We start from the raw sequence: 25,404 nt of genomic DNA on the forward strand, positions 1-25,404 counted from the left end.
TCCCCTTAATCTTCTTTGCTCTCTGAATATATTTTTGAGGTGTCTTGCAAAGCATTTTGATCTATGAAATGTGCTACAGTATAGAAAAAGAGATTGATTTGGTTGGCTTGCATTTCAAAACAGAGAGTGGATAAAAAGAGGTTGAGCAGAGAAGAGAGGATGAAGAGAGGAGTAGGAGGAGGAGTTTCCATCATCCCATGGCAGCGGATGATGTGATGAACCTGAAGCACATTAAGCCTCATCTATGAAACGTCTCAACTTCTATTCACAAATCTGCTTCGGTCTCAGTGATCCTTTCACATGACTATTCTACAGTGCGCAGACATGTTCAATAGAGTCAGCAGTGTTGAATGTGGAAGTTTGCTTTGAGCAGACGACTTCAGATGGTTGCTACCAAAATGTTAACTTAGTTTCACCACATTCACAGCAGCCAAACTGAGATTAAAAAGACTTCAAACAGGAGCATTGTAACTCAACAGGAGATGAACAAAGCAGCTAAGAAGAGGGATTACAACAACTGAGTGACTGAGACAGAAGAGAAAGCTGACTGCCATCAAAAAGTCATGATGTGTACAGTATGCAATGAGAAGATGAAATATGAAGCAGGGAGTTTAGTTTGAGAGCTTATCAAATGTCAAGACACTGCACAGCAGTTTATGCTCCTTTGAGGCAGGAGGAGGAAACACAGCACAGATCACCTGACAAACTGCAACTGGCAACCAATGAGAGACACATCAGGATTTATGTAAACGTCTTCAGAGTGACCCTTCACAACGTATTTCTCTCCTCTTCTCTCCAGCTGGTTGTGATGCTCTAAGCATCTTCAGTGTGTTTCTCTGATTGAACGAGGCCCTCAGCCACTGACACACACACACACACACACACACTGGACAGGACAACTCAGGAAACACTTTTGACACTATAGTTTTCCTTTAAAAGGGTTATTTCTCAAACTTACACGACCGTATGAGAAGGCAATAAACACCTGCAGACAGAAAAATCAATATAATAAATGGTGTAAAAATCTAATGATGATAATTAAGTTAGCAGTAAGGAGTTAAAACTCATCCTTGAAACTTCACTAAGATAACTAAATGTTAAAACAAAATGATGAAACATATTTTCACTGTAAAGTCATTACTGTGTCCTGAGGATTGCTTTTTACTTTTTAAATATAAATCCCATCATTCTTTGGATATTGATCAATTGGCAAATGAATCAACCTTTCCATCCCAGACCTTTCAACATTTACTGGCAGTCATCAGATCAGATTAGTCCAACAAAGGTTGACTAAAAGCCACACGCTCACTGAGCCATGGAGGCTCAATGGACTGAGCTGAGACAGCATTGATTTATAGTCACAAGTTCAGCATCACGTTAGTGTGAGCAGAAAGACTGTTCTGTTAGCACACTGACAGTACAGCTGACAGTACAGCTGTTATTCCATTAAGATTAGATGGGGACAAGTTTAATTATCACTATGGAAACCGCAAAGACAAATCCTCCATTAACACAGCAAGTCATGACTTCAACACCAAGTAATATAACAACTGCATCAAAAGTCAACAATAACTCAATGATGTTCAGAGAAGCATGAAAAGATGTTGAAGCGGTTTGAACTCACAGGCAGCTTCCTACACACTCAAGTGAACACACACCACTCAATATGCAGCATGACATGTGTAAAGACTTGAGTCCATTCTGAGGCGAGACAAATGTAAATGAGCTCAAGAGGAGTGGATGACTCTATATTCCCTTCTGCTCTCTCCTCACAAAGTGACACATCTCACTGTACAGACAGACTCAGTCTGAGAACCTGGACAATATTTGCAAGTTAAAAGGCAGAGCCAAAGCTATGTGAGCTTTTCACTTCAATATCATATTGAAGTCTGTGATTTACTATATGACAGTTATGGTATAACAGCCTGGTGGAGAGTTTGGATTTGATTGATTATGATCTGACCTGAAACCAGCTTTGTTTCAAATGAGATAACAAATTATACAAACACAACCCAACAAGGGTGAAGTGATGAAACGTGTCAATGGTTTTAGTTATTCAGACATTTTTTATGTATATTCTAATGGTATTCATAGTATAAATATCTATCTTATACACTATATATATGCAGATATTTGATGAGATAGATGTCTTGGTGTGAACAAAAAAGTGTTAAATTTCTGTACTTGTGATTTTCTGGATTTGGAAGTAGTTGACATCCAAATAAAACCATATTTTGTCTGGATGCTGAGGTGGAACTACAACAGGTGGAGGACAGTCTCAGATGGGCGCTGACCACCAACAGCCAGCAGACAGTGCAGACAGACTTCAGTGGTGAGAGAGGACGGATTAAAGAGCAGATGATTTTCCATCAATCTAACTCGATAACTATTTACAATAAATGGTTTAATACTCAACGTGTGACTGAACTTAACACATTAACTCTCTCAATTGTCCCGACATGATAAGAATCCACACACACATATGAGCAAACCTAAGAGAAATCAAAAACAGCGCCTTTATATTTAGCCATATTCAGTAAATTAATATGTTTTAATGCTACCATGATTAATTTTCATGTTCTTCCTGCAGCATGTTCTCTCTCTGCTTCTTCCCCCAGGAAGCCAGGAGAATATGGACGGCACAGCAGTGCTCCTTAATCACGGAGCTGAGGGAATATTCATTAGTACATTAGCTGTAGGTCGTCTTCACAATCTCACAACCTAAACATTTGTCACTTCCATGCAGAGCACTATAGTGAAATAACCTCTTCTAGTGCCAAAACCAGTAAAACTCGTACAGTCTGACTGACAACTGACTCAGGGTCTGATTCTGCTCCTCTCTCTCTAGCTTTGCTGCACATCACTGGAGAGCCTGCTGCTTAAACGCCTGCCTGCTTTCCCTGAAATGTAATCCAAGCTGGAACCGTGAAGCAGCTGCACAGTAGTTTAGGGGGAATTCTCCAGCTTTACACCACTTAGAGAGCTTGTTCTCAGCTCAGTCTGCTCTATCGGTCAGACTGTATTTCATTGTCAACACAGAGAATAGTCTTTGGATAGCTCATTCACAATATAGAAAGCTATATCAATTCCATAATGAAAATAGATGAAATGAAATGTATCTGCTTGTTTTTCTTCCTTACAAAATGAAATATGCTTGTGTCAAATACTTAAAGTCTCCAGGTGTCACTGAAGAGAAACCAGAGTCAGTGAGAATCTCAGGATCAAATCTTTCCTCTCTGCACAGCAGCACTCTGATCCCAGAGGAATGAAGCTGATATCAGCTCTTGACATCCTGAATTCCTTTTCTCTTCTTCACGTTCTCTGTTTCTCTGTCATATTTCACACCAATATGACACCAACATTCCCAATATAACAACCATCCACAGCTACAGTAGCAAAGTAAAGTTTTCCAAAAAATAAAAAAGGAAGAAGTCCCTTCATATATTGATGCTTACAGAACAGATGTGAGATGTGTGAAGAGTCTGGAGGTTGAATTTGATAAAAGCCAATGCAGCATTTTTCCATATATGTACCATTTTATAAAGACTTTGTCAAGAGTCCATAAACATCAGCTGTTAATATAACAGTCCCATAATGTCTCTGACATTAACCAGCAGGGTCTGATACAACCTTTAAATCCAGACAGAATATGTGTATCATGTTATTAAGAAACAAGCCCTGATCAGCTAAACAAGTTTATTCCAGAAACAATTTAATGCTTTGATTTTATGTCTCTGTAATACATGAGTCAGTTTTATTTTTATTGAAATGAGAAACTGTGACTTTGAGCTTTAAATCTACTTCAACAAAGAAATAATATAGATGCTGCTGGCGAAAAGTGCATTAAACCAGTTTCTATGCGTGAGTGCACGTGTGTGTGTACAGAATATATGTGCATACTTACTGTACATTCACTGTGTATATGTATCTGGGATATTGTGTGCAAAATATGAGATATGAGATGCTGCTGCAGTCCCAAAAGCCATGAAGCCTTTTCCAGGATGGTTTGAAGAAGTTTAGTCACATCAAAGAGGATGTTCAGAGATCTTAATGAAAGTGTTTAGTGAATATTTCAAAGCACATCCCTGATGTCATTACACAACACATCTCTACTTGTGGGCTCCTCCTCCTACACAAGAAATCCTTATGTGGTTATTTCAAAGCCGTGAACTAGTGATGGATGAAGGTTTGATATCACAGAGGAAACCAACTATTTTACACAGAAACTCCGCTGCATTGAGCTTGTGTGTGTGTGTGTGTGTGTGTGTGTGTGTGTGTGTGTGTGTGCATCCAAAGCCACTGTTATCCATGCTGCATGGTGGGAAACCTAATGAGGAGACAGAGAGATTCCCACAGACGATCACACACTGATTCAAACACACAACACAAGCAGCTAATGTCAGATCCCAGTGGAGCAGACTCATTACTCAATACATCGACCCTTTATAGCCGCTGTACTGTTGTACACATCACACACATACACCATGTTGATGATTATAAAGCAAGAAAAGCAGCTACAGGAGGAGGTCCAGTGATGTGTAGGAGGAGAGAAACATCAAATTCCACTGCCAGAAGAATAAGTAAAAATCAGCTGAGCCCTAAAATCCCCTTTCTGGTTGGACCGCATGTGAAGTAGCTGTGATGGAGGCTGATGGGAAAGTACATCCAGGAAGAAGAGAACAACTAGACTAGAGGGAACATTTTCTGTAGTGTAGGGGAGAAGAAAAGAAAGTGATTTCTCTGAACCTCACAGCCAGGCCTCCATCTTGTTGCCTCCATGGTGTTTGATCGCCTCAGGAAAGAGTGTGTCAGTAATGGAAATGTGAAGTGTTTGGCTGAAGAGTGGAGAGAAAAAAAACAGTGTTTCCAAAAACCAGGATGATCAGTGCCAGACATCTGACAACCAACTGTGCTTTTCGTTTAGTTTTCTTTCTTTTTTTGCACCACACAAATAGTTATTCTCTGCTGTTCTGTGTGAGATGCTGCTGTGTCAGATATTCTTTAATTAATTTGATTTGTTGCATTGCTTTCCAGTATAAAAGTGAAATATAAAGTGAAATACTTCTGCTGACGAGTAGTTTTTGTTCTTTTCTTTCCTCCTATGTTTGCAGTTTGGTCAAATGGAAATCAGCAGAAACTCACTTTAACAGCAGAATTTAATAAAAGACATGCATTGATGTTTTGGTTTCCTTCAAGCTGGAAATGAAGACTGAAAACTAGATTCTAACAGCTGTGTTATATCACTCTAGCTGTCGATTCCAATTTCAAAACATCTCCTTGAATTCATGTATTATGGTTATGGAATGGGTATGAAAAGCAAAATAAATAGGATTCAAACTGCAGTGCACATTAATCTCAGCTACACTGAACATTATCCAAATGCAGCTCATTTTTTAAGTCATTTCTCAGTGAAAGCAACACAAAAGCACAACAATGAAGATTTAATTGAGTACGTTGAGAATAAAATGTAGAGTCGAGGTCACTGAAATAATAGCCGTGAAATAAAACAGCACTTCAGAATAAAAGTTGCACTGCAACGCCGCAGGGAATTGAAATGACATGTAACACTATGTTCTCACATTATTTAAATACAGGATCCTCTCACAGCGTGTTCACACTATTGACCCGATTATAAAATAATAAAAACCCTGATAAGTATCGTCACATACTGTTCACCTCCACGCAGCTCTGTTTATCTCCTTCAGTCAGTGAGCTCAATGAGATCCAACTGTAAACACACTGAAAGACTGAACCCACAGTCATTCCTCTATTCATACATCACATACAGCGTATACTACATTCATTATCTGAGTCACTGAGCGAGCTGCTCCTACTAAAGATGGTTATTAAAGCTAATCCGAGAAGAGCATGTGGAACCTGTGTTGAGATTAGGACATTAATTCCACTGCAAATTGACAAATCTTTTAAAATGATTTCAAATTAGAGTAATAATTGTCCTTGTGTGCCGTGTAAAGTGTCCTGTGCTAGGCTGTGAACTTCTCGACTAAATACAGACAGTTCACCTTATTGCTAAAATTATTACCAAAACCCTTCTACATTAAGGCTGAATGAGACATTTTAACTGCCAACAAAAGGTTTTAAATGACAGCAACTCCTATAAAAGGTTGATTTCTCAGCACATTCAGTGGCTAGTTATCTGCCAGCTCAACATTTATATGGACAGCAGGAAAAGCTGCCAGTGGGAACTTCAGTAATGGGTTTTGTTTGACAAGAAAAACTGCAGCAGAATGAACAGATTTGGATCTTTGATGATCAAAATCACAGCACCATTTTTATCTTTATCTGTGACCTAAACTACATCTGAGCTTCTAAACCTGCACACTGCTTTGTGATCGCCGTGTTGTGTGGAATGGCTGAGAGATTGAACCTTATCTTAACAAGAACTATCTTGTTTTTCTACGACACAGAAGTCAAACTATCCCATTAGTGCTTTGGGATCGACTGATTCATTAAAAGGAAGATTGAATAAGATAAAGTTACACAGGAAATGGAATGATCATTTGTCCCCTAGTCTTTATCTTTATCTTTCTCAGTATATCAAAACGCTGTATATCCAGAAGTAACGTATAACATCCTTTAATCAGATGTGGTCTCATAACGAGGGTCGCTGTCCACATGCAATCTGATATCTTTGAAAGTAAAAGACTATCCTCAGGACATAATAAAGCTGCTGTTTGGTCAACAACTCACAATAATATAGTATTTAGGATCCCCCAGTTAAACATTTTGAAATAGCTTACATGATCAAATATTCATTAATGACTACCAAATGATTTGTAAACCATGAATAATTAAAGTGGGCGGCTGTTGTTAAACACTGTTTACATTGTGTGAGAGAGTTTGGGGGGTTGTCAGGCACCAAAAGGGCTATGAATATAATTAATAAATGTTGTTTTAATTTAAGTATTTAGATTAATAAAAACATTTCAGTACTAATATTTCAACTTGCAAAATGTAAAGCTTCACAGACACTGCTGCTGTTCCCTATTATTATTTGAATAAAACATTTACATTTTTGTTCTGCAATATTTCCAGCATTGAAAAAGTAAAGAGGACTGCTGCATAAGCTCATTGTGTGTGTGTGCGTGTGCGTGTGCGTGTGCGAGTTGTTTGGGAGGTTCTATTCTAACATGATGACAATAATGGTTCCGGAATCTGACATCACAGAAGTTCTCGGAACAGAACATTCTAGCTGTGTTCATTAATTCAGTATCTTCACCCTTTGAGTTCAGACGCAGAGAGACTATCCAGAGTTTTTCTGTTTGTTTTCCACAAAGATGTTCACAACAAGCCTCAACACCTCGCAGCCAAGTGACCTCATGGTAAGTAGATTAAATGTGTTGTTTAATTTGTGTCCTAGCAGATAAATACCAAGTCTCCAACTCTTTGTGTGCACTCTGTAGTGAGTCAATATTTTTGAGAAGTCCAACACACTCACCATGTTTCAAGAATAAAAATTGTCTTCCCCTCTGTGTGACTCTCTTACAGTTCTCCTTCTCCTCCTCCTATTCCTCCTTTCCGTCTCGTACAGCTCTGATAGATGTCCGACCATGACAGCCTAAAGTGTAGATCTGAAGCTCCACAGCAGAAACCTTTTAACTGTATTAAACTGTCACACCACCATTCTTCATGCAGCTCACTGACATCAACGGTTTTAACATGGAGGCTAGAGGACTAAATCTCTCTCTGCTGGTTCACCTCGTCTCCCTTTCTGGGTCATGTGATCTCTCTCATGTGGCCTGTTAAAAGTCATTGCTGATATTAAACACCATGACGACATTAAATACCATCTTCAACATAATTACTGGCATTTAAAACTATAGATTGCTATTTAGACTACCAGTCTGGAGCTCCTGAATCTGACGTCATCATGATTAAGAATCAAGAGAATTTACTGGCTAATTGTTGATGTTTAAATGACAAGTGTGTTTTTAAACCCTGGCTGGTGTTTGTCTTAGCAAACTGAAGATGTGTCATGACACTTCCTGGGTATCAAACCTTTTTATACTACTTTTATACTGACCAAAATGTTTCTTTAGCTCTGAAACCTCAGATCCATGCTGTTTATTTATTCCTTGATCAGATAATTATTGATTCAAAGTTTGCCAAATTTAGACAATATTTGATTCATGCAAAACTCCTCTACTTGAATTTCGAAACGTATTACTGAATAGAAATAAGTGATATACAGTCGGTATATGTGATGCGAGTGCTGTGTCTCTTACTACTAGCTGTGAGAGAGAGAAGGCCCTCAGAGGTTGAGGTTGAATCCTTGACAGCTAAAAGATGTCAGACTCACTGAAGCACAACCTCTACAGCACTTCACCTGTTTAAAGCTGCAGCCAGAGAAAGAAGACAAGCACACACTCTGATCCTCCGCCATGGGATGTAAAAACTAAAACCTGTCATTAAATATCACTTCACTCCTCATCTCAGAGGACCTTAGTGGTTAAAATACATGCTGGATCTGATCTCTGACTCACCGATGCTACTTTACTTTCTCTGTATGTGGTTGCTTTGTGTCTGCCAGCGTCTGGCCTATGAAATATACAACAAGCAGAAAAGTAACACAGAGTCAAAGGTCTCCATCCGACTGGGTTATTCCTAGAAAACTGATGGAGATCCTCTTTCACATAGAGCTCACAGTAGCTGTTACTCAGTGTTACAAACGTGCAGACACACACACACACACACACACAGTGTGTGTGGATGAGCTGCTGAGCTGTGGAAGATGGAGGAGACTGAAGCACAGCTAGAGGAAGGAAGCAGAAGCAGCTGCTGAATCTCAGATGTGATGAGGCTCTGAGAGACAGAATGTACAGCAATCATCCTCTCATAGTCTTGGATGGATCTCCCAGTAATGACACACATCACCAGACAGCACCGTTTGCCGACTGTGTTAATTATACACTGATCAGCCATTACATTATGACCACTGACATGTGAAGTGAATAACATTGACTATCTCGTTACAATGGCACCTGGCAGTGGGTGGGATATATTAGGCAGCAAGTGAACATTTTGTCCTTGAAGTTGATGTGTTGGAAGCAGAAAAAAATTAGCAAGCGTAGGGCCAAATTGTGATGGCTAGACGACTGAGTCAGAGCATCTCCAGAACTGCAGCTCTTGTGGGATGTTCCCGGTCTGCAGTGGTCAGGACCTACCAAAAGTGGTCCAAGGAAGGAAAACCGGTGAACCGGCGACAGGGTAATGGGCGGCCAAGGCTCATTGATGCACGTGGGGAGCGAAGGCTGGCCCGTGTTGTCCGATCCAATAGAAGAGCTACTGGAGCTCAAATTGCTGATCAGAACACACAGTGCATCGCAGTTTGTTGCGTATGGGGCCGCATAGCTGCAGACCGGTCAGGGTGCCCATGCCAACCCGTGTCCACCGCCAAAAGCACCTACAATGGGCACGTGAGCATCAGAACTGGACCACGGAGCAATGGAAGAAGGTGGCCTGGTCTGATGAATCACGTTTTCTTTTACATCATGTGGATGGCAACGAGTTCGAGGTGATGACTTGGCCTCCAAATTCTCCAGATCTCAATCCAATCGAGCATCCGTGGGATGTGCTGGACAAACAAGTCCGATCCATGGAGGCCCCACCTCGCAACTTACAGGACTTAAAGGATCTGCCACTGACGGTTTGGTGCCAGATACCACAGCAGACCTTCAGAGGTCTAGTGGAGTCCATGCCTCGACGGGTCAGGGCTGTTTTGGCGCCAAAAGGGGGACCTACTCAATATTCGGCAGGTGGTCATAATGTTATAGCTGATCAGTGTATGACTGAAGTCACCTGTTGTTGACACACCAAGATGACTGTGTGGTGATTTGATGGAATTGTCTTTGGTTTAGATGTTTTTGGGAGTTACCAGAATCAGGATAATAAAGAAAGTCAGACAAGAAATGTTATTAATCTGCAGACAGTGGGCAGCAAGTTCTGTGTGAAAGAATACACAGTATTACCAAGTTAAACAGTTAAAGTCTCTGCTCTGAGAAGAAATAATCCAGCGCCACTTTAAAATTCAGGACAGGCAGCAAACTCTACACGAGCTGAATAAAAAGAAGACGTGTGTGTGAGGAGAGGAGAGAGAACAGAATAAAGAGAGTTACTACTGTCAGTAATGGTGAAGGGAGACGCTGGTGAGACAATTTCTCACCATCTGCTCTGTGACAAAACAATAGTTGTGTCACAGTTAATTCCACAATGATACATTCAGTCATTGTCTTTAATCCCTTATTCACATTCAGGACACTGAAGTGAAACAGTCTGTGTTTGGCAGAAGACAGTGAAACACACAGATTCATTTACAGCGTGTAGAACAGTAGAACAATAGAAGAACGCTGGAGAGCATCACTTACTGCTGAGAGCTAATTACAAATATAAGAGACATTTAAACGCAACGCAAAATACTATTCCCTACATGTACTTAATTTAAATATATTCTCTCTCTCGTCACAGTTGTCGCTCTTCCTGCACCCTGTTTCTCGTTCCATCCTTTTCTCCTCATCCTGTCTCCCACACTATCTCCCTCTCTCTCTCTCTCCTTCCTCATCTGGCACTTCCCACCATCCAGGCTGCCTGCCAGCATCACAACAGTGTTAAAGTGAATCCAATATGCTTGATCAGGCTGTGCGTTGTTCTACTATAGGTAGTGTGTTCCTGTGGGAGACTAAAGAAGCTAATTGATTCACCGCTCAGCTCCCTGAGATGGGCCAAATCAGCTCTATTAGTACAGTCATGGTTGGAGGGAAAAGAAATCTGTGAGGCCAGACGATGGAAATGAAGGGAGAAGAGATTCAGTATACACTCAATAAGACTGGTAGATTAAAGACTAGTGTTCCAACAGTAAGGGGAATTTGCTCTTTTACATATCCAAGCCACATCAGGGTCAGATATTGCAGAATCACTTTGATGACCACTGCTGGTCTTTGGCTTTACTGAACAGATGTGGTCTAATGTTGGCTGACAATAGAAGTATTTGCTGTCGGTCACCAGCTTATTTATTATCAAAAACAGACACTATAATAAAACATAAGCAAGCTAGTGCAGAAGGCATGACCAGCTGCTGATGATTGGCACTTGACCAACTTTGGTATTCATCAGCATCTCAACCGACAGGGAAAACTACATTAAGCTGGTTGATTAACCGCTTATGACTATAAAGTACCAGCCTAGACCAGTGGTTCTCAACCAGGGGTCTGGGGACCCCCAGGTGTCCTCGAGGGAGTTCCAGGGGGTTCCCAGAAAAATGGGGAATAGTATATTTTCACAATTTAATTCACTATAGAAGTGAATCTAATGTGCGTAAGTCATAAATGTGACTATTCTGATCTGACTTCACTTCCTCCGTGGTTAGCTCCTCAACTGTAGTTGACAACTACAGAATTCTGGACTTAAACATAAGCTTGGTCTACTGTCGAGGGTCGGTGTTCACAACCAAAATCTTGCAGGTCCCTGAAGCTAAATCTTATCAAATAGGGGTCCGTGACCTAATGTGTATCAATTTAGGGGTAAAAAGGTTTGAGAACCAGCTAGGACCATTAAAGGACAAGCAGCTAGTTGCCAGAAGGCCCACCAGCCTCCAAAGATCTCTTCTTCACATGGTGACAAACTGCTGCTGCTGGAGCCTACATGAGGCCACTCAACACAAAATGCAACAGATTCCTCTCTGGCATGTCAGTCAGGTGCTCATCATAGCTTTGCTCTAATTTCTTGGAAAGTGCTTCAATGTATTCATAATAACACTCAGTAGTCTCCTTTTCAAAACAAAGGCAGACTTCATCATCAGTCTCTATGCAGAAGATGTATTGGCCTAGAGTATCTGTGCCACAGTGTCACCCTCTCCAGCACTCACACACATATCAAGTTTGCAAATGTGCATCTCCAGCTTGCCGAGTTTGGTTTCACACAGGTCGTTTTGACATTTCAAGCACGCGCAAAAACGCAGATAGAGACAGAAGTGAAAAGACCCAGGCGTGATTAGTAGCATGATGCCTGGTGAACCACTGCAGGCACTAACAGGCCTGTCCCAAACAATCCCCAAAGACTCCAAACTGCGCCATAACGCATTACTACACATAACCTGCAATCTGCAAAAAAAAAAAAAGGAATAAAAACAGCAGATTCTTGCCTTGAAATCCGAAGAGCAAAGCGATTCCTGGGATCCAAACGCTGTAAATCCAGAAGTAATGCATGTTGTCCTTTAATCTGGTCCTCCTGACGCAACTTGGTGTCCTGTCGAGAGGTCGGTGTCCACGCGTAATGTCTTGACCACGAAGGTAAGGATCTATCCTCAGGAAATAGCGCCTCAAAGTGTCACAGTTTAGAGAGCAGCAGCTGATGCAAACCGCACAAGTGCTGGAGAACCAAACACTGGACTCACTCTGTCAGGCTGTATGTATGGTGATGATGGTGATGGTGTGTGTGTGTGTGTGTGTGTGTGTGTGTGCACATAGATTGGCCTGCACTGCCATCTAGTGCATTTACAGAAAAAGGAGAATGTGTTCAGAGGCAGAACACAAGCCACCTCTCATTATTATTAGCTGAGCTCAATGAGCCAATACGCACATTATAGCAGCCTGTTGTCTCAGCAGGGCTTTTGAAGAGCGTGTCTTGAATAAATCAAGGTTAATTGAGGTTGCCATGGAGATATATCTTTCAAGGAGCCTATGCTGACTAATATCACTAATCTGTTACATAAAGCTGATAACAACAGAACCCCCTGTAGGCTAAATCTAATATATTACCATGAATAAATAAATAATCTGTTCAGTATCTTAATTAATTTAATAAGGGACTACCAGGCTATTCCAAAGATTGCTTAATTTATTTAGAATTAGGACAATTATATGCTGCCCGCATCATGATGACAGAACATGACATTATCATAAGGATGATATAATTCATACAGTTAATCATTTACATTCTCATTTATTATTTATACCGGTTTCAAATCTGTTTGTAAGTCATTTGTCATAGTTTATTCTGAATATTTGAGTAACATTTTGCATAAGTTCAACTAGGCCTCTGTGATCAAATATTCATTAATAACTACCAAATGATTTGTGCATCATGAATAATTAAATTGGGCCCCTGTTGTTAAGCACTGTTTACCATTGTGTGAGAGAGTTTAGGGGGCTTCCTCTGCTTCTTGCTGATGATCTCTTGGGCTCCGCTGCGTTACAGAAGGCATCATGGTTACAGTCAGCAGCAACCTGGAGACTGCAAACAGCAGCTCTGCCATCGTCAGAGCATCCAGGAAATATGTCATCACCCCCAGGTCGACAGGCGTTATGTGGTGATCTCTTGCATCCAGACTCGGTGCTCACTTGACCTGCATAGGAAGACTTCTTGTCTTGTAGGTGGGAGCCCAAACTCTGTCTATATTATTTCATCCCATCAAACACTCACATTATAGCGAATATTGTCAAATGTTAGGATACAATCAGTCTGGAACATACAGTAGTCGTGAGGTTTTGTTCAGAGGCTAACAAACTATGTCTATCTAAACTGTATGTATACGTTTTATTTTGTCATCATTGATGGTAAGTCAGTCTAAGGTTTTCTTAAGGACAACAGTTGGTACAAATTGATAAACGCAGAAGTCTGCACAGTCTGTATACCCCCAAAGTTTTAATGAAAAATTCCAATTAATTTTTGCTGCGGGCTCGTCAGCCAGATGGACGTCCCCTTGCTTTTACCAAGTAGAAATGTTGAAAAGTAATTACAAGAATTAGTCAGTGAGTGAAGGTCTTGAGGCAGCTTTCTGCCTTTTCTAACAACTCAGCCACGAGGGACTAGACTTTTAAATCCACGGAGGGAGCAGCAATAAAGAAAAGTAACATAGTAATAGTGGGCGGCTGAATGGAAAAGTTGGCCTTTTAGCCTGAAACATTAGTCGTGGTCATGAGGCATGCATGGTTTCTTTTTATGGAGAGCTCTGCATAAAGCCTCCAGAATACAGTATTTTCAAGTCTTTACTTGAACCAAGTCCTTTTCATTGTACAAGTCATTATGCACAAGCTGCCCTGGAGCAAAACACTGACACTCTACCAGCTACAAGAGGGCTTTAGTGTAATTATGAGCTCTGACATTTCCAACATGTTACTATCCATCGGGGCCATACAGTGCTTTTAAGGGGCTTTGATCTGAATTCTTCTACAGGATCATCTGGATCAGAGTCTTCCTTGTGGACACAGCGATGGTCACTTAAACTGAGGATAGAATAGATTATAGACTGTTCAGGTTCCTTTTGCAACCATTGAATTTAATAAATATCACTGTCTTTGTGGAGTCTGGGGACACCTACCTATGTATCTTGGTTTGGTCCAAGATGCTGCATCAGCAAGTTTGTCAACCGGACACATACTGCATTTTTATCAGGTTTAGGAAGGAAAACAAACATTCACAGAAGCCCTTACATATTGTATGAGTTCTGCTGACCTGTTCTCCTGCTGTGCTGAGAGACACTTCTGGCCTCATGGACCCACTTGCGCTGCTGCTGCATTTTAACTTTGTTTGGATGTAATGCAAGATTTCCCTGCAGGATAACTGTCCTCACTTTCAGTGACAGGGTGAGGACATGAAGATGGATGGATGGATGGATGGATGGAAGGATTTGGTGCTACACAAATTTGGCTGGCAGCGTGTCAGTGTTTTGCTGCACTAGCTCTGCATTTACATTCAAACTAAGGTTTACAATATTTTACACTTGGAGAAGCACAACCCACATTTGCATATAATGCAAAGTCGAATTTGTCTAAATCTTCCTCAACATAAAAAAAAAAAACTGTACATTTTTTCTGTAGTGAACTGTGTCTTTTTCTTGAGGCTTGTTGGGTCCCTTAAGGGGAATGCATTGTGGTTTAGAGAAGGCAGCAGCGAAATGCATTTTCCAAGTGACAAACACTTAATAATTCAAAGAGCATAAGAGAATGGTACAACACTCCTCCAAGAACAACACAGTGTACATAGTGCTGAACATTCGCCATCAGTCACTTTGTAAATGTTGGCGAGTCATGAATTATTCAGCACACATAAGGGCTGTGTCGCTCTGCTGTGAGTAAGTACATATAACCAGCTTTAATAACAGCAGCTGTTCTGCTGTGCAGATGAATTATGTTTATGCATGTATGTTAAGTTTTTCTTTATTAGTTTGTCTTTTTTGCTTATTTTGAAGCGATTGCATGAAGAATCTTTTCATCTCACCCCATCAAAATATTACTTTACTCTCTATATATATATAGTTAGGTAGGTACGAAAGGGACAGAGGAAATATATGCTCATGACAAAAAGGCAAAACAAAGAGGAAATGAAGCAGGTGATGTGGGGAACGACACAAAAAAAATATGTAAAAGTCCCAGAAGCCGGTGAGATGATAATTCCCAATGATGGGTTAAGTGTTGATTCATGTTGGAGTCAAAACTGCAACAACCACAGTCCAGACAGATGCCATCTAAAGATCATCTTTAGCATGCAAACTGCACGTTTTCATGCATTATTCATGACACTACCACTATTCTCTGTTTCTGTGTATCTGTGTGGGCATGTGCATGTTATCTTTGCATATGCTGAGCACCTAAAAGCACAGCAATAAAGAGGAAAAGTATCTGTCTCGGCTCAAAGCAGGGCTTGTGTAACAACCTATTTCACCCAGACTTTAACTCTCACTTTTTACATGCCTCCTTTATCCACTGTTAACAATAAATAGAAATCCACTGTGCCCGCGTGGTAACCTCAAGAAATTGCAGAATAGAATTACTCATTTCCTGGTGTGAAATTATTTCTTTACAAAGCTATTAAGGATTAAGAAAAGTCGCTATCAGGCAGTTAACATGGTGAATTTACCAGTCCATTCAATTTCACACTTTCCTACAAATCAAAGCATTCTGAGACATTTAATTATTGTAGGTGAAATTGCATTATTGCATTCTGTATACAGGGTAGGGAGAGTAAAAACTCCAGTGGTTCGCATGATAATTTTGTGTCAGCCCAAATAAAGGAGATCATCATTTTCGGGATGTTCGGCTGAGGTGAACTCCATTGAGACGTCTTTTTGCTGTTTATTCAGGGTGGTGAGGCCGCTGTGTTGAGAGCGTTTCCTCGGAGAGCATTAAAATCCAGGGATTCTGAACTGAGCTGAACCACAGTAATGGATTAATGTTGCTGCTCATTCAGCACCACAGTCCTTGGATAGTGAACAGAGAGCAACTACTGTGTGTACTTCATATCCAGTAATGTAATATGTCTGTTGAAACGCCACAGGGAGTGACTTTCTACAGCCTCCAGTTCAGCACCACGGACAGAGACGGAGCACAGAGGTCGGCTCTCAGCTGGAAAGACTGCTGTAAACTTAACAATGTGTTTGCAACCAGTATTGGCAATTCATCTATTTACTGATTTATTCACTCATGCGGGTATACAATATAGCCTCCAGGACATGTTTTCTTATTAGGGCCCGAACACAGACAACGTCAGTCTGCGTAGGACCTATTAAAATTGTCAGGATTATTATTCTCATTTAGATTTTTCCAAATGAAGTGCCTTTTTGAGGGGCTAAAGGTGCTCGAAAACTCACTAAACTTGGCAGACTTATCCGAAACTGGTATTTCTTGGGTTTCTTGTGCTCAGGTGTGACAAAATGGCTCACTAGCGCCCCCTACGAGTTTTTAAAGCCCCAACCTTCCACGTTGCTGTATTAAATTTGGTAGGTCTATGTAACGTGGAGTTATATAAAAGAGCCTCTTGGAGGTATGCCGTAAACCCAACAGGAAGTTGGTTAATTCGAATTGCATGTGCAATTTCAGGGTATTTTTAGCGTTTTAAAGGCTGTGTACTTTAACGTACTCTGATTGACTTTAAATTTGGTCAGTACAATCTAAAGAGCTTTGCCATCGAAAGTTATCAAACGTCTGCGCTTTCATGCAACACTGCTGCTGTGGCGTGGCAGCAAATAAGTGCCTTTTGCCATAAAACAGGAAGTTGTTGTAACTTCAGCGTACTTTGTCCAAAATGCTCAAAATATCTCAAGCAGGATAAGGGTCCAGGCCTAGGACATTTACATGCCAATAAACACTCAAAGCCCCGCCTCTTTCATAACCCACGAACCGTTTGATGTAGACCCTTGTGGGAGACATCATTGCACTCAGCAGAGTTCTTGTTTTATTGTGCCTGGCTGCACTGACCAGCGTCCCACCAGTACCCACGACGCACATGAAGGTGTGAGGGCCCGTTCATCGCTGCTTGAAGCTTTGATTTAAAACAAAATGTGATTTACAAGAGCTACAGTATCTTGGGCAACACAAATTACAGTCATTTGGTTTTCTCTCACCTGTTCTGCTATCATGAGAATGACAATGTGAAAGGGGTTGTCTGTAGTGATGAACCTACCTAACCTAACAGTACTTTGCCTTAGAAATGATCATAATGTTATGTTTGGTAGTTTTTGCTTTAGTTGTGCGTGATCCTGCGAGGGGCTTGCAGCTCTCGGCGGGCAGGCAGGTTCATCACTACGAACAACCCCTCCACATTGTCATTTGATATATTGTTATTGTAAAAATGATCGCCGCTCTAAAGTTCTGTGGGTGTGAGGAATGCTTGGCCACGCAACATGATATTGGAATAATGGACCTAATGAAGGGTTCAGCATGGCTGAACTGAGCAGCCCTCTCGGCGGGCAGGCAGAACTCTGCATAACACCTGTCACATCTTTACTGCTTTGATTCACCCTCACCGCTCTCATGGCGTCATTTTCATCCACAACAGGCAGCTCTTGAAAGAAAAAAACATTTAAAAGCCCACTATACACTATACCTGCTCAGCACCAAACAGCAGACAGACACACTTATCGACTAGCGGGTGAACATAGTTGAGCATTTAGCAGCTAAAGAAACAGATATTTGCCTCAGGCATCCAAAAACACAACTCCACATGAATGACAATGTTGCTCCCAAGCTGCTGGACGTGTAAATAAGAAACTGTTTGCTATCTTGTTCATGATATCAACTTAAAAGGTGATGATATGTCAACGTTGTTTCTGCAGCCCCCAAGTGGCCAAAACAACCAATGAACCATAACTCAGGCTTAGAACATAAAGTCTGAAGCTCCCAGAGGACTAGATAATTTAACTAAAGTTGATCTCTACTCCTCTCCTTTTCATTATGAGTAATGCCATGACGGTATTCTTCTGGTTCCAGTCCAACAATATGCAGGTGGAGCAATTGACCTGCATCCTATCATAATAACCAAAACCATTCTTGCATATCTATTGCAGTTTGGCTTTCTACCACTTCCTCTTTTTCCAGGACCAACAGCCAATTCATTGCCCAGTCTGCTGAGCAGGTGATTGGCTGTCAACTACCCTTCAAAAAACTGTTTCACAGCGTCAAAAGGAAGGGCAGCCCAGGTAGAGCTCCTGCTCACTCAGGCAACCAAAACCTCCCTCTGGGATATGGAATCACTGCATTCATGTCATGGTGATGCCCACCGCACCATCTGCCTTCTCACACTTCGGCTCTCTATTCTCCTTGTCTCTCTGTGTTCAGTGTTTATTTAACAGGCTCGCTGGTTCCAGGGAGCTTCTCTCCTCTCCTCATTACGTGATTGACTGTGTCACCTGCCACCTGCCAGCACAGCTGCTCTGCATTTGTTTATCAATGCTCTCAGAGCACGGATTGTCTGAGAGGCCAGAGTTGTCCTCATTGACAAGTCTTTTGTTCTCTCCCCGCTTGTCCTCTTAACTGTACGGGATTAGATGTATAAAGCCTCTCAGATTCACTCCAAGGAATCATGTTGAACGACTGAGTGGGATTGACATTCAGAGTTATTATGAAGCTTCCAACCTCAATTAAGAATGACAACTTGCTTCCCCATGACACCTGTCTGATTGATGAAAAAATAACCTTTTTAGTGCCTTCTCTAATACCACTGACTGTACTTAAACAACATGCTTAAATGCTTTAATGTTCAAAAAACACATTCTTTTTCTCATTATATCTATCTGAATATACCTGTATTCACCCTCTTTCTGAATCGCTCCATTTCAGCACCTGTCTTTTTAAGCTCCCCTCCCTAAAAAGCCCGGTCTGCTCTGATTGGCTTTGCGAGCAGCAAACCCCCCTCTGGAGAGTCTCTGTATTCAGATGAAGTCAGACAGGGTTTGAGCTTTAAGGAAGGCCTAAAACGACAAGATTGGACCTGCCTGGAAGGAGGTGAATGAGAGAATCAGAGCTGCTTTTCTACCAGATGAGAACAGCTGGAGGGAAATCGAGGCCGATTGGGACAGCTGATGAAGCTTTAGAGAAGCCGGAATAGCTACTGAGCTGATAGAAATGCAAGAAAGATGTAGCAGCTGAAAGTGGTGATCAGGAAAAATAAATAGCTGGTCGTCAGCTGCGAGAATGAACTGATGGCGCTCACAAAAATGCATTAGCAGACTTTGGAAGGCAGACAAGGCAATGAAAGACAATGGCAATGAATGAGAAAGAGTGAGAGGGAGATTGGAAAAGAGAACACTAACAGTAAAGTGAAACTCGCTGAAGAGCTCCATAAAGTCGAGGGGAGCTGCAGATTTGGGTGATAATTATCTGTAGAACCATCACTACTAGTGACCCCTTTACCTTCGTCACATTGTTTCCACATTGTCATTTGACACATTGTTATTATAAGAATATCAGCGGCTTTAAGAAGTGAGAAGAAGGAGAGAAACGACTTAACACCCTGTTGACTGTTAAAAATATTCATCTTCATGGACATTGCCTCTGCTGATTATTTTGCTTTGGAATAAATGCTCATTAGATGCGAACATGTTGTAATAATATATATATATATAAAATAATAATTTGCTAATATTAATGTGGCCTCATTCAGATTTTCTACGGTACTCTGTCACTCAGTTTGGTATTTCTTATTCACCTCACCTCACGACAGTCCTCCTGGAAGTAACGGCAAAAACTTGCAGAAAACTCTCGCGAGACTCGCTGCCTGACGAGCTATCCTAACTGTAACCATTCAAGGTCAATGCCTAAGCTTAATTATTCAAGGTCAATGCTTAACCTTAACCATCTTGTGATAGTTACGCAGTTTGCATGTTACCTTTTAGACACGATCAGGTTGGATGAACGGGCCAAACAAACACAGGACTTTCACCCAGGAGACTAATGTTCGTGTCAAGTCAACATTGACTTATTTAACTTATGAACGTAACCTAAGTTACGTAACAAACAGGCTGTTTTGAACCCAAACTATAATTTTTTCCTAAACCTAACCAAGTAGTTTTGTTTCAGTTCACAACGTTAACCACATGTTTAAAACTGCAACCGTTTCACAACATGCTCCTGTCGCTGGTACTCGCCAACGGTCATATATGTCATTTTGGGAGTCATTGGAAAACAACCTGTTCTATCATTTAGTGAGGACATGTTTTCTATTCTATGTACTAGACAGACAAAACACTATATTCAACAGCAAACATCTGTCTTGTCTTATAGTGTCATACGTGTGAAGTGTTAAATTGTTTGATGTCCAGCACACCTCTTTCTTTCCCCTAATTCTCTGGACAAATACAATATGGCCTCAAGTAAAATGATACGGTAGAAATAGATTGAGACTGGACACAGAGGGGGAACCTGAACAGTCCTTGCCAGCAGCTAGAAAACCGATTATGTGACAGGTGGCAAGGCCTTGACACAAGACTTAAATTTGATTCCATCATGCCGTTGCAATATCCTCTCCTCCCTGCAATGCAATCAGCATTTTCTCTTTCTTCTCAGTATCAAACTGCCTTTGCAGGGAGGTAACATGTAGTGAAAGAAAAGACAAAGGCTCCACCACTTCAACACTTATAAAGAGGATGAGATGGAGGCAGTGATGATCCCCCTCTTCATTTCAATTGTCTCCCCAGAAGAGTTTCATTAAAAGGGTGTTACTGCACCAAGAGGGGATTTTCTCTCACTCACTTCATAGAGATGTAAAACGTGTCTTACAGGGGAAAAAATATCACCCTAAAAACTAAAACATTGATTATGTACGACCCAGTTTGAGGTTCAATCATATATTTGTTTCTTAATCCTGAGGCTGTCCAACCAAGCTCTGGAGAAACAGCAACACCATAGACTGTATATAAGAAGTGGATGTAGTCACCGTGACGTCACCCATTGGTTTGTGAACAGCAAACTTATTTGCAACCAGAAGTGACACGAGACAATCAAATGCTGAATAAGACATTTTCAGGCAACCAAAAAGGTTACAATTAACTTTCATGAACTGAAAACACACTGTGAAAGGGTTGAAGTTGTTAGACGAAAATACGGAAACACCCAAATCGGACAACGGTGTGTTAGCGACCTTTCAATCACAAGGCAGCCACGCCCTAAAGCATTCCCTGCTTTATGGTCTATTTGACTCTAAATGGGACCATAATTTACTAAATGAACATCATGCTGGATTGAAGAAGACTTGAAACTAGTGATTAAGGCCATAAACTCATGTTTACAATGTCTACTGAGGTCATAAATCAAGAGAGAAGTAGGCTCATTTTCTCATAGACTTCTATACAACCAGAGGAGTCGCCCCCTGCTGGCTGTTAGAAAGAATGCAAGTTTAAGGCACTTCAGCATTGGCTTCTCTTTTCAGGACCGGAGGTTAACGCCTGATTCACACACATATCTATGGTAAAAAGGTCAAAGCTGAACCACAAAGACGCACTGCAAGGAAATGTAATATCTCATATCTTCTTGGCATGTTTTTCACTGGCTACAAAACGGTAATGTCACACCAACGCTTTGAGAAAAATCACTTGGCACAGTGTTTAAGGTAAATGATCGCTTAGCATTAGACTTTATTTCATTGCTTTCATGTCAAGTTTCCTGATTATAGTGAACGCTCTGCAGTTTCCCTCAGTCCCACAAGCCATCTCACATCCAATCTGTGAGATCTGATCCTGTATTTCTATTCCTATTCTATTCCAATTTTCATATCACTCTCATTTCATCTAATCCCTCTCCTCTTTACCATTTCATTACAACAGTTATTTGAATTTATTTTTGCTTCCACAAGTTCATAAAGAGTTCATTTTCTAAACTGGAACTCTTTTTCATTTCCAGATTCATGAAATTATGCAACTCTGTAAATACCAGCTCCTCTCACGACCACAGTGGAGCTGCCGTTTTGTTTCGAATGAGATTTCAGTTTTCACTTTCCTTCTCCTGACAATGCTTTGCAGGATCACACACACACACATACATGCACACAAAATGCCTTCTTCCTTAGCGCTGTGATTTTTTTGCCTCAAGCTAAATGAGGCAGAGGCAAAACGCAGGACATCTTGAGAATTAGTGTGCTTGAATTTCGCTGTGCATGTAGGCATATAAAAAACTGTGTGCCTATTTTACATATACAGCACATTCTGGTGTTTCAAAGGGATGGTACTGTAGGGTGAACTGTGGGTCTTCTATCTGGGCTTCGTGAGCCTACGGGCTGTTTCCCACTGTTGGTCTCTAGGCGAACATCAGAGAAACTGCAGATCAACGATGAGAGTTTCTCTATTTGTCCCCATCTTTTCTCCTCTACTTCCAAAGCAAGGTGAGGCAACACTATCTATGGAATACTTTCACACAAAACAAGTTTGCAATAAAGTATTGACACTTATATAAAAAGAAAACGTAAATGAAAACATGACGAAACAATAGGCAGAATAGGTTAGAATGCAAATGGGAATGAGTACTTTTGCTGTCACTTCACTGACAGCTGGGCAAGCAGCATTTTGTAACTGGATGTGAGAGAGAATACATTCTAGCTCCCACATGCAGAGTTACAATAGTCCATACAATGAGCTGGTGGGAATCAAAAGACCTGGAGGGTCACCACATTCCTGATTTTTTATAATTTTACGTTAGTACAAATGGGTCAGAGGGATGGAAGCAGTTACTTTACTATACTATTTTTACAATCATATTTTTTACTATATTATTTTTTACTAAAAAAAGCATGTATCCCTGGAAAGAATTGCAAAACAAATTTGGTTTGGCCAAATACTACGAAATAATGCATACCATTTTCACGTATGCAACTCTAATAATATACGCTTTTGATTTAAATTAATTTGGGAAACATCATAAACTGAAAGAGATTGTATTTGACTTTATAAATTGAAAAGTTAAATGGTCAAGTTTGCAGAATCTTGGGACTAACTGTATCCAATATACACAATTTAACAAAAGATATCACAGTAAAAGTAAACTTGTGACTACTCCAATATAAAATAACATATAGAATGTGTTAACGTTAAGGGAATTATTGCTAAAGTGAAGGTCTATAATATATATAGGCTTACAGGCTGGCAGGCAGGTAGAGGAATCAAGAGGCAGGCAAGGGTCAAAACCAGGAAGGCAGTCCAAACAGGAAAACAAATCCGGAGGGCAAGGCTGGTGAGCAGGTCAGGAGCAGGCAACAAGGGAGAAACAGGAACAGATCAGGTAAGGGTTTGATTGCTAGAAGGAAAAGGTATGAGCAACGAAGCACCTTTGACAGACTAGCAAGGAGTGAGTGGAAATCTGCAGGAGGAATCTGAGGAAAGTGGAAACAGGTGAGGAAGTGGGTGGAGAAGGTCAGGTGACTGGAGGGAAAGGGGTTACTGCAGGGCAGGAGGAAGTGGCTAGGAGTGGGAGTGAGATGAAAATGTCAGAGGGCATCTGGTGGACAGGAAGAGAATGGCAATGAGCCGGTTTCAGGAAGTGGGAATGTTGCTGGAGGGGGACAGGGAGGCAGAATGGGACAATCAGGAAATTGCTTAAAATGTGGATTTACGGATTACAGATGGCCATGTTGTTTCAGTATTTGACTTCAACATTTAAAGCAGCCTTTATTTCTTTAAAATGTTTTCGTTCTGCCCATTTGACGCCTTTGAGAAGTCAGTTAACCCAAAATAACAACAGCAGAGAATTAAATGTCAGACCTTATGAGTTCTAATTTAGTTATCTTCTGTTACTGTTGCTTGTTTCCTCCTACTGCATTACATTACACAATACATTTACAATATTTATACTGTATGTTTTATCTTATTTGTGTTTTAAGGAAACAACTTTTGAAAGTGACATTCAGTTGGGTGTTGCACTGTATATATATCTCCAAGTTCCAAAAAGAAATTAGTAACTTTTTCATCCATTCCCTGTAAACTCTTGATCAAAGTTTAAATGATTTTTCTGAGCCACTCTCCTCCTCTGAACTCAGAACCGATCCATCACTGTGCTGAATCTGTTTTCATCACCCATCTTTCTCTCTTTTTTCTCTTTTCCATCCTCCATTGATTCTCTCCCAGATGGACTGCTCTGACCTCTGACTCACAGGTTAACAACATCTACAGAACTGCTGTGACTCTATCAGACCGGATTACGACATCGCCGTAAAAAAACTAACTGGTGCTTCTCTTCCCCCTTTCCTTTGTTCCTTTATGTACTCATCCGTGTCTTGTATATTTTGTCCTTAAAATTGTATACATCTTGTAAATACAGTTCCTTAAACTTTTTGCTTGGATGAATTGAATAAATTAGATAAAACTCCTCTTTCTTTCTTTTCCATCTTTCTTTCCTTCCTTCCTTTCTTCACATTAGTTTGAACTGATTCAAAAAGCTATTAAAATGTGCATGGCCTATAGAGCGTAACTTAGCTGAGAGTAATGTTCACAGTGATTAATTGCTTGTTCCAACATTGTTTTTTTCCAAGTGCATGCATGTTTAGTAGTTGTGTGGAAGGCATAGTGTGCATTAAAAAACTAATAACACAGTGTCTGTGAATTCTCAAATTGTGTGGTAATGGCCTAAACATACTAAGATTGTGTGTTATGGTTCCTTTAACAACTGCTATACAAAGAGGAGTGCAGTGAGAACCCAAGTGCAGTAGTTGGAGGCAGGAGACTGTTGAGGTGCTTTGTTATCATGTCAAAGCAAAAAACACACACTGCAGCCAACAGGGCAAGCTCACTGCTTTTTTGGCAGATTCAGACTTGGAAGGCAAAGTCAGGTCTCAGCAACTAGAAAATACTGACTGGGCATATTTATGTGAGGTGAGGTCAGTGACAAAAGCGTGGTAGGTCAGTGATTGGAAAGAGGTAGCACCTAGGATACCTCCCTAGCAGCTGACAACAGCAGGATCAGCACCTTTGAGAATGGAGATTGTTGTCATTTGTGCCTCCATTTCTCCTCTCTCCTTTGTCATCCTGCCTGTGACCTGGATATCGATCCCAGCGCGCCATCTTGAAGGATGTCTCAATTCCAAAAAATGCATCTTGAGGAGAGTGTAGCAATGAGGCTTGCCGGAGGATCTATGACGAGGATGCACAGGTGTATCCTTTTCGGCACCCGTGACATGTAAAAGAGGCGTGAC

At 40.9% G+C, this 25,404-nt stretch overlaps 1 protein-coding gene and 1 long non-coding RNA gene across 3 annotated transcripts in view; one reads left to right on the forward strand and one right to left on the reverse strand.

Annotated features, from left to right (window-relative positions):
- The window catches only part of lsamp (limbic system associated membrane protein), a 650,892-nt gene extending 638,469 nt beyond the window's left edge, over positions 1–12,423 (reverse strand). The window contains exon 1 of the mRNA XM_074641426.1: positions 12,158–12,423. Within this exon, the coding sequence (XP_074497527.1) occupies positions 12,158–12,221 (64 nt within the window). The 5' untranslated portion in view covers positions 12,222–12,423. The remainder of the gene's footprint in view (positions 1–12,157) is intronic.
- LOC141771313 (uncharacterized) lies at positions 7,262–24,785 on the forward strand. Of its 2 annotated transcripts, none has more exons than XR_012594706.1 (3): positions 7,262–7,343; positions 13,213–13,388; positions 24,341–24,785. It is a non-coding gene; the product is annotated as an uncharacterized LOC141771313 (long non-coding RNA). The 2 variants fall into 2 exon arrangements; XR_012594707.1 differs by lacking the exon at positions 24,341–24,785 and adding an exon at positions 14,191–14,727.
- The last annotated feature ends 619 nt before the right edge of the window (positions 24,786–25,404 follow it).

This window comes from Sebastes fasciatus, chromosome 7 (assembly GCF_043250625.1).
Source record: "Sebastes fasciatus isolate fSebFas1 chromosome 7, fSebFas1.pri, whole genome shotgun sequence".
In the NCBI taxonomy this organism is placed as follows: domain Eukaryota; kingdom Metazoa; phylum Chordata; class Actinopteri; order Perciformes; family Sebastidae; genus Sebastes; species Sebastes fasciatus.